At 36.7% G+C, this 9,901-nt stretch overlaps 1 protein-coding gene across 1 annotated transcript in view; it reads right to left on the bottom strand.

The window, feature by feature from the left end:
- Positions 1-7,275, bottom strand: part of plch2b (phospholipase C, eta 2b) — a 29,164-nt gene extending 21,889 nt beyond the window's left edge. Inside the window, exons 1-4 of the mRNA XM_056468845.1 lie at positions 7,041-7,275; positions 5,022-5,168; positions 3,916-4,173; positions 3,651-3,790 (exon numbers count right to left, since the gene is read on the bottom strand). Coding sequence (XP_056324820.1) covers positions 3,651-3,790; positions 3,916-4,173; positions 5,022-5,168; positions 7,041-7,275 — 780 coding nt within the window. The remainder of the gene's footprint in view (positions 1-3,650; positions 3,791-3,915; positions 4,174-5,021; positions 5,169-7,040) is intronic.
- Between the last annotated feature and the right edge of the window lie 2,626 nt (positions 7,276-9,901).

Here is a 9,901-nt window from a genome sequence, read left to right on the forward strand (position 1 = left end):
ATTTTCTCAAAACACAAATAAATTAATAAAACGTGCTGCATTTTCCCACAACGCAAACAAATTAATAAAACGTGCTGCATTTTCTCAAAACACAAATAAATTAATAAAACTTGCTGCATTTTCCCACAACGCAAACAAATTAATAAAACGTGCTGCATTTTCTCAAAACACAAATAAATTAATAAAACTTGCTGCATTTTCTCAAAACACAAATAAATTAATAAAACTTGCTGCATTTTCCCACAACGCAAACAAATTAATAAAACGTGCTGCATTTTCTCAAAACACAAATAAATTAATAAAACGTGCTGCATTTTCTCAAAACACAAATAAATTAATAAAACTTGCTGCATTTTCTCAAAACACAAATAAATTAATAAAACTTGCTGCATTTTCCCACAACGCAAACAAATTAATAAAACGTGCTGCATTTTCTCAAAACACAAATAAATTAATAAAACTTGCTGCATTTTCCCACAACGCAAACAAATTAATAAAACGTGCTGCATTTTCTCAAAACACAAATAAATTAATAAAACTTGCTGCATTTTCTCAAAACACAAATAAATTAATAAAACTTGCTGCATTTTCCCACAACGCAAACAAATTAATAAAACGTGCTGCATTTTCTCAAAACACAAATAAATTAATAAAACTTGCTGCATTTTCCCACAACGCAAACAAATTAATAAAACGTGCTGCATTTTCTCAAAACACAAATAAATTAATAAAACTTGCTGCATTTTCTCAAAACACAAATAAATTAATAAAACTTGCTGCATTTTCCCACAACGCAAACAAATTAATAAACGTGCTGCATTTTCTCAAAACACAAATAAATTAATAAAACTTGCTGCATTTTCCCACAACGCAAACAAATTAATAAAACGTGCTGCATTTTCTCAAAACACAAATAAATTAATAAAACGTGCTGCATTTTCTCAAAACACAAATAAATTAATAAAACTTGCTGCATTTTCCCACAACGCAAACAAATTAATAAAACGTGCTGCATTTTCTCAAAACACAAATAAATTAATAAAACTTGCTGCATTTTCTCAAAACACAAATAAATTAATAAAACTTGCTGCATTTTCCCACAACGCAAACAAATTAATAAAACGTGCTGCATTTTCTCAAAACACAAATAAATTAATAAAACGTGCTGCATTTTCTCAAAACACAAATAAATTAACAAAACGTGCTGCATTTTCCCACAGCGCAAACAAATTACGAAAACGTGCTAAATTTTCTTACAACCGGCTATTTAGGTTACGGTTATTTAGGCTAATAAAATACAAAAGACAAGGGAATCAGGATCTTAAAATAAACAAACAAAAACCTCACCTTTCAAAGATCACCTACAACTTTACTGAGCAATAGTCACGGCATCGCTCTTTAGGAGTTTTGACAGTTCGGAGAGGTAATGAAATTACCACTTTGATGATGGACATTGTCTAAGGGATTTTAGAATAACCAAAACAACATTTCAGATATTTTACAAAGTGGTTTGTCCATTATTGTTATCCCATTGTGCAAATATTTATCACATGATCTCTAAAAACAAAATCACATGACTTATTTTTTCGGCATCCGTTACTTTTTGGGGTCCCCTTGAAACATTTCTGTTGTGTTCTGTTGTTTTTGCAAATGTTGTGAGAAAATGCAACGCGTTTTCAGTAAATTGTTTGCGTTGTGTGAAAATGCAGCTGAAGATGAAGATCTTTTCTTAATTTTCTGGCTTTTTTCGGAATTGCACGTGTTTTCTTAAATTGCAGCATGTTAAGCTCTCTCAGCCACTGTATTAACATGTTGACACAGGACTTTTTTTTATGAAAATGTATTTTCAAATGCAACAATATTTCACAATATTGCTGTTTTAACTATTTTTGGGATTAGGGATGCCCTGATATGGAAATTTTGGCTGATACTTATAACTTTAAGCAACAATTTGTATACTAATATAATCGGAAAAGTAAATTTAAAAAATGATACACTGCCAATTCAGCTCTCAAAAGATAAGCAGGTTCTGATGAAGACCATGTAGGTTAAAACGTTGTCCAATTAAATGTATCTTTTGAGAGCTACAGTGGCAGTGTGCCAGTTTCTTTTAACTTTTTCTAATGTATTTGGCTTGATTGAGCACCTGCCTTTAAGATTTTTCTAGATGTGCGGACTGAGGTTTTTCTTTCTATATACCAATATGATCACCAATATATTGTGCATGCCTACTTACGATCAAATACATGCATCCTTGGAATAAATGCCAAATCAATAATGAAACGAAAACATCAAAAACTCATACAAACCCCCAACATTTGAGATTTTTAAAACAGCATGCTAAAACAAAAACAGAGTTTATCAAGGATGAAGCTACTCAGTTTTTAATCCAACTCAAGGAATGATATTATATTATAATTTTCTTCCTTCTGTTAAGCTGCTGTCAAACCAGAGTTTGTGTGTGCGAAATTCTGTCGTACAGCGCTGCAAAAAGGGGCGGGATTAAACATGATGATTAGACATTTAAAAAAGCGAGCGATCGCTCAATGTTTTAAATTTCTGTCCGGAGAGGTCAAAGCTGCGGTCACACTGGGCTTTGCTTCCCATAAACTTCCATTCATACGCACGTGAATGCGTCAGACCGGAAATGCAAGGTCATGCGTCAAGTTTCGCATGTCGCTGCGGTGCAAAGTTCAAGCATGGTGAACTCTGACCTGCGAAATCGCATCACTGCGTGAGACAAAATTTCTGCCCAGAGAGGTCCTGTTTTGATCCTCCATTGGTCTCACGCAGTCACGTGATGCGATTTCGCAGGTTAGAGTTCACCAAGCTTGAACTTTGCACCGCAGCAACCTGCGAAACTTGACGCATGACCCCGCGTTTCCGGTCTGACGCATTCGCGTGCGTATTAATGGAAGTCTATGGAAGGAAAAGTCAAGTGTGACCGCACCTTTACTTGAGAGAGGATCACTTGCTTATGATTGTTCATGGCTGGTCCCGCATTAGCTTGTGATTAATTCACCAATCAGATAACTCACTATAAATAACCAGAGTTTCTTTGTCTTGAAAAATTAACATGTTCATATGGGTTTTCCTTGGGTTCTCCGATTTCCTGCCACAATACAAAAAACACGCAATCTAAGTAAATTGAACACACCAAATTGGCATCATAATCAAGCTTTTAGCAAGTGGAATATCTCTCCTTAGCATTCCTATAGCTTTTATTAGCCAGAAATAAGTCAGGGGAGTTTATCGGATCTTCCTGAGCATGGCAAACAAGCTTTATTATCAATTATCAGCTAAGTGTGAACTCTTGAAATTAAATTGTGGAAAGCCAGTATGTCAAAAAGTCTTTAAACAAAACTTGCCATCATGCACAGTTTTAACAACAGCCAATGAAACTGCATTTACTATTATATTTGCAAATACAACTACAGTCCAACAAGATAAACATATAAATGCAAACAGCAGACATTATATATGAAAACTGCCACCTTAACACAGTTAAACTTTGTACGTAGTTGTTTAAAAAACATCAAAATAGCATAAAAACTGAGCGTCCATGATCACATTTGACACTTTTTGTTCAAAGACCTTTTGCCCCGACTGCTTTAACAATGCATTCTGACAAGTTGTATAATGAAATGTACCTGGAACATTTCTCTGACTTTCTGCTTTGGGAGGTTCACGTTGAGCTTGTGAAGCAGCTGCAGGACTTCTCCAATGCTCAAATTCCCATCTCCATTTTTGTCTGCCTCTGAAAAGGTCTGTCTCAACCATTTGCAACAGTCTGTAAGGAAACCTCCACACACAATACAGAACAATTTGCACAAAACTAAACCAGGCCACATGAGGGGGCTGTGTGTGGATTTAGTCTGCCTCTCTGACAGACAGCCCTTTTCCCTTAGAGGACACAATTAAAAGGATATTGATCTCGTGTACGTTGCCTTTTTGCCAGACTGTCCTCATCACTGATGCCTGCCAGGAGGTATTTAAGGCCAGTGATCCAGGTCCGTGCCTCTTCTCCATTGGTGGAAACCAAGTCAAGAGACTCCACGTGGTCTCCGTGGTAAATACTGAAGCAGCAGTTTGGATCAAAGTTATTGTTGGCAAATCGCCTAAAGACCTCGGTTCTCATTCCTTCACAGACCTCATGGATGGAGTCTATGGTGACTGAATAAAACAAGAACAGTAAACGTTTAATAATTGTTTCAGCAATATGATAATATACAATCTGAATATCATACATTATTCATACCCCAAGCGTATCAATAATTTCCGGCTTGACTATATCACATAGACAAAAAAAGTCTATTGTTTCATATTATGCTCTATCACTTTTTTTGTGGTGTCACAACATACATTGTTTACGGTAATACTTTTTCATCATTTATATGAAATATACAAATTTCCAATCAGCCAATCACATGGCAGCAACTCAATGCATTTAGGCATGTAGACATGGTCAAGATGATCTGCTGCAATTCAAATTGAGCATCAGAATGAGGAAGAAAGGTGATTTAAGTGACTGAACATGGGATCGAAAAAAATATATAACTTAAAGGGGCTAAATAAATATTGCATTAATTTGTACACTATATAAAATTTATTAACCATGTAAAAAGTAGTCATTATTTAAAAATAATGAAATTAGAAAATAGATATAGAAGTTGGATTTGGAATTTTGCCATTAAAAAGACAACAATGTTCAAACTTTCAAAAGCACCATAAAATTGTAATCAAATGTGGATTAGGTCAAAATATTCAACACATAAACTATTATTATCATTATAGATTTTTTTTTTGTTTCATTCATTCATGAATGCATTTGTTTATGGATTAATTTATCCCGTGAGCAGTAGGCTAGTGTGCCATGAAAACTTCAATATCTCCACTTTTTTGTAAAAGAAATACATGAATTGCAAACTGATATTTAATGCCCCATTAAATCACATAATTTATTGTAATAAGCACATGCTACATATCCCACCAGCACATGAACAGATTTAAATCTCACTTACTTTTTGCTCTCTCGTGTTTCCTTGAAGGCCTCCAGCGGATACAGGACTTGTGCTCATCTAGATAAAAGAGACGCACCAGAGCCTTGGATTTTCCTCTCAGTTTGATCATTTGAGAGCCGGCCTGCATGTTGCACATGCATCTCTCCACTGCAAAAGAGCATTTTCATTAGTAGTATCGGGCTGCAAATGTGATATCAACACAATGTAAAAAATATATGATTAATAAGTCATGACAGCATATGTTTTCGTGTTACTTTAACTTAATAAAAAAGTTTATCATGTTTCAGGATTATTTGTTACATGACATCTAACTTATAAATGTTTAAAGTCTGTTTAATGTAATGTAAGAAGAAATGATTTGTAAAGTTAATTTGATTTCAAAACAGCCATTAATTTTTTAACAGTGTAATAGGAGTGCACTTTCAATACACTTCATTTATTCATATTGACGAAAACTTTATTAAATGCACATGCAAGAAAATCCTTGTAAATGTCAGTTTAATTGTACAAGCAGACATATCAAGTACCTTCTCAATCAGATTACCCAGCTGCATCACACACACACACACTTACAGCTTTCCATAGACATAAGAATTTTTACTGTGTATAAAGTGTATTTTCTACCCCCTTACCCCTACCCCACCCCTAAACCCGACCCTCACAGGAAACAATTTGCATTTTAACATTTTACATTTTCAATACACTTCATTCTGTGTGATTTATGAACCCTTTTCCTCATGGGGACCACAGTGTCCCCACAAGGTCAAAAATGTACTGGTATTGCTATATTACAAATGTCCCCACAACATGAAGAATACAAGGCACAACACACACTTACACACAGGTTAGTAAGAATATTTACTGTGTGCTGGCACGTATCATGGAAAGTACAACAATGAACTCGTACAAGGAAGTAGTCTTATAATCGTTCAGCAAATAATTTGTTTGAATTGCTACAAAATATAAATAATATTTCAGCATTTACTGAAGATTTACTGTTTTTATTAGGAAGGGGTTTGAGTAAAATGTTAATATTTATATTATTTCATTATTATTGGTGGTTCAATCTACTGTGGCGACCCCTGATAAATCAGAGACGAAGCCGAGGGAAAGTGAGTGAATGAGAAACAGTTATTTAGAGAATTTCTTTTAGAAAGGGACAATTGGCCACAATGTTTTCACTTGTTCTGATTGAAATTCAACAAAGATAGTTGAAACGCTATTATCTTTTTCGATGTCTAAAATGTCAGAATGACATGTTGACGTACCAGAAGTCAACAAGGGTTACTTTTATCGGTCACTTCTGGTTATGTTTTCAAAACGTTGCTTTGGAGGAGCGGATCAAGGACAGAGGGGTCATGTGACGCAGCTACTCAGTCTAATCTCCAGGGATTGTTTGTTTCCATATGCTGTGAGGTGCATTTCTTACACTGGCCAATCATTTAGTACACACTCATTTCAAGTTCACTCAGAGTAACACTGCATAAAATACCAAATTACTGCTGTAAACATCAAATTCAACATAGTAGTAGGCCTATATACTTCTGGAAATATAAAAGTGCTGGAAAGTGGTTGATTTAAACCAAGCAATCCTATTATATTGTGTCATCTGTCAATACATTTATATTCTGTCATCTTTTATATTCTGTCATCATTTAGCCTATTCCACTTTCAATTCAATTCAATTCACCTTTATTTGTATAGCGCTTATACAATGTAGATTGTGTCAAAGCAGCTTCACATAAAAGGTCACAGTAAATAGGAACAGTGTAGTTCAGTTTGTAGTGTTTAAAAACTTGTTCCAAAGTTTTTTCAATTGTTACTGACTTTCATAGACAGTTATTTTCTCCCAACTAAAAGGATGCCAATGATGTTTCCAAGTTACATGCTTCAATATATCTTCTTAAAAACATGTAAAACACAAGTCTGGTACCACTTGAGAGTGTGTGCTAAGTGAAGTTTCAATTTATTGAGTGAACTATCCCACTCTTAAGCACCCTTAAGAGTCTAAATGCTTACCAATCTGGCCCATTCTCCACTTCGGTGAGGCGACAATGCTTCCCCCTATCCAGAAAAACTCCTCTGCCAAACGCGAAATCGCAGCTTTCTGCCACAGTTTGGGTGAAGTCATGATGGACGGAGAGGCTGATCTCAAATTTGCGTTGGGTCTTCGGCCGGGACTTGGGGGCCTCCGGGCGAGCGACGGTGAAAACAAGACAGGAGAAGACGGTGCCATAGCTGGAGATGAGTTCATTACTGCGGGACACGTGTGTGGTCATAACCTGGACCTGTGGGCATGTTCCTCCGTCCGGTGGTCACTCATAAGGTCAGCTCTCGTCCGTCCAGCAGGACAGGTGTTACTGAAATGATGAGCCGACACTTCTCAGTGTGCACGGATGCTTTAATTCTAGCTGGCACCTCTTCTGGACTAATCCTCTTAGCGGCTGACCCTCTCTCTGGTCCATTGATATCGAGTTTTCTTCAGATATTCTTCAGGGTTTTTGGTTATCGTTGTGGCTGCAGGTTTTCAGGGAATCTGGGACGGGAAGAGCTGAGGAGCCACACGTGTCAGCAGTCAGTAAATCTCTAATCCAGGATGAGGTGAAGGCATTACTCGTACTGGGGGATTTTAATTGTTGGTGCATGGACTTGAGGAATAAGGATAGAGAATGATATATCAATATTTTTGTTCTTCTAATGGGACTGAAGGAAAAATGGATGCAAAAGGAAACATGACATTACCTTGCTTTCACCATTGTTTATAGGCTATATTAAACTCATATTGTTGTATTTTTAATGTAGAACAATTGTTTTTATAGTCTTTAAAGTAGGATTAGCGGCTCTTATAAAACTGCTAAATATATAAATTTTGTCTAGTGTAGTGTTATGTATCATTTGATAGAATTTTATTATTCATTATTAAATATTCATTCGTTTTCTTTTTGGCTTAGTCCCTTTATTAATCAGGGGTTGCCACAGCAAAATGAACCGTTAACCTATCCAGCACGTTTTACGCAGCAGATGCCCTACCAGCTGCAACCCATCACTGGGAAACACCTATAAACACTCATTCACACACATTCACTATGGATAATTTAGTTAATCCAATTCACTTATAGACTTATAGCACATGTCTTTGGACTGTGGGGGAAACTGGAGCACCCGGAGGAAACCCACGTGGACACAGGGAGAACATGCAAACTCCACACAGAAATACCAACTGACCCAGCCAAGGCTCAAACCAGCGACCTTCTTGCTGTGACGCGACAGTGCTACCCGCTGCGCCACCGTACACGTCCTGATATTGCAGAGTTCTAAGTGTTCCAGGGTCAACAAGGGTGGAGCTTATGATACAATGTTTCAACCAATCAGATGTGCGTGCATGCTGTAGCTGGTCATGTGACGCGACAGCGCAAATTTAGAGGCCAGTTTTTGAATCTCATCTTAACGGCATCATTTCAATCTGTGAAGGTAAATTAATTTCCTTAATATTTGCAAGTAAGACTATTCATTACTCAACATAGGATATTTTTTTAATCAGTACTGCCGCTCTCTATACGCAGAATACGCAGGCTGCGTAGGGCAGCCACTCCGCAGGGGGGCGCCATTTCGGTTGCTTGAAAAAATAATAATTATTAAAATAATTATTTAGTAATAATAACACAAACTTAGTATAAATAAAAATATATATTGATAATATGTTGTTCAATACATTTAAAAAAATCATTTTATGACGAATGCAAAAAAAAAAAAACGTGAAATTTTTTTTTCCTGTACGTGCATAGCCGCATACGCGCGGCATGGCCCCCTTTGCAGCTGCTAGCAGCATACACACACACACACATATATATATATACATATATATATATATATATATATATATATATATATATATATATATATATTCATTTTCTGCCGCTTTTCCGGGGCCGGGTCGTGGGGGCAGCAGTCTTAGGAGAGAACCCCAGACTTCCCTCTCCCCAGACACTTCCTCCAGCTCCTCCGGGGGGATCCCAGGCCAGCCGACAGACATAGTCCCTCCAGCGTGTCCTGGGTCTTCTCCGAGGCCTCCTCCCGGTGGGACATGCCTGGAACATCTCCCTAGACATTTTAAAAGTGTGTGTGGGGGGGGGGGGGGGGGGGACGGCTGTATGAGATCATACGTTCATATAATTATTAATCACCTGTTTCTAAATGGTCTGTCTCTAAAAGTGAGGGGGACGTATCCCCCTGTCCATCCCCCCATCCATATATATATAATTTATGCTAGTTGCAGCTCTAAGCATGGGAAATGACAACAGCAGTCTGGAAGAAGAGAAAAACGGTATCACTTCTGTTAACTTATGTCCACATTATATTTTTGGGTGTATTAGTCAGGCAAACGTTTAACTTCGCCAAAACTGCTCAAATCTGCCTGATTTGTTGTTGTTTATGTTCAGTTTCTTGCTTTGCTGCTATGCATTGTGCTTTAAACTATGATAGGACATGCTTTATATCTTTATGCTTTTTTCACGTTTGCCACTCTTCCCCATGTTGCTGACAATTACACAAACTCAATTATTTTAATTAACTTGTGCAATACTTTACCTTTCTGTTTGCACACCATCTACATACACATGCACTGCACAATTATTATTTTACAATGCATTATTAATAATTATATAGTTAGTATATTATATAATTTTATTCCATGGTCTGTTGAAATTCTTGATTCTGATTGGATGGAGGAAACGGACAGGTAGTTCCAGTCAGTTTTTTGATCACAGTTCAAATAAATGCGCTTCTCCCAAACGTTTATAATTACCATAGCAACTCCCATGTGCTGCACAGGAAACAGATGATGACCGTTAATGACGGGAATCCGCAAAATTAGGAAAAAC

This window comes from Danio aesculapii, chromosome 11 (assembly GCF_903798145.1).
Source record: "Danio aesculapii chromosome 11, fDanAes4.1, whole genome shotgun sequence".
Classification (NCBI taxonomy): domain Eukaryota; kingdom Metazoa; phylum Chordata; class Actinopteri; order Cypriniformes; family Danionidae; genus Danio; species Danio aesculapii.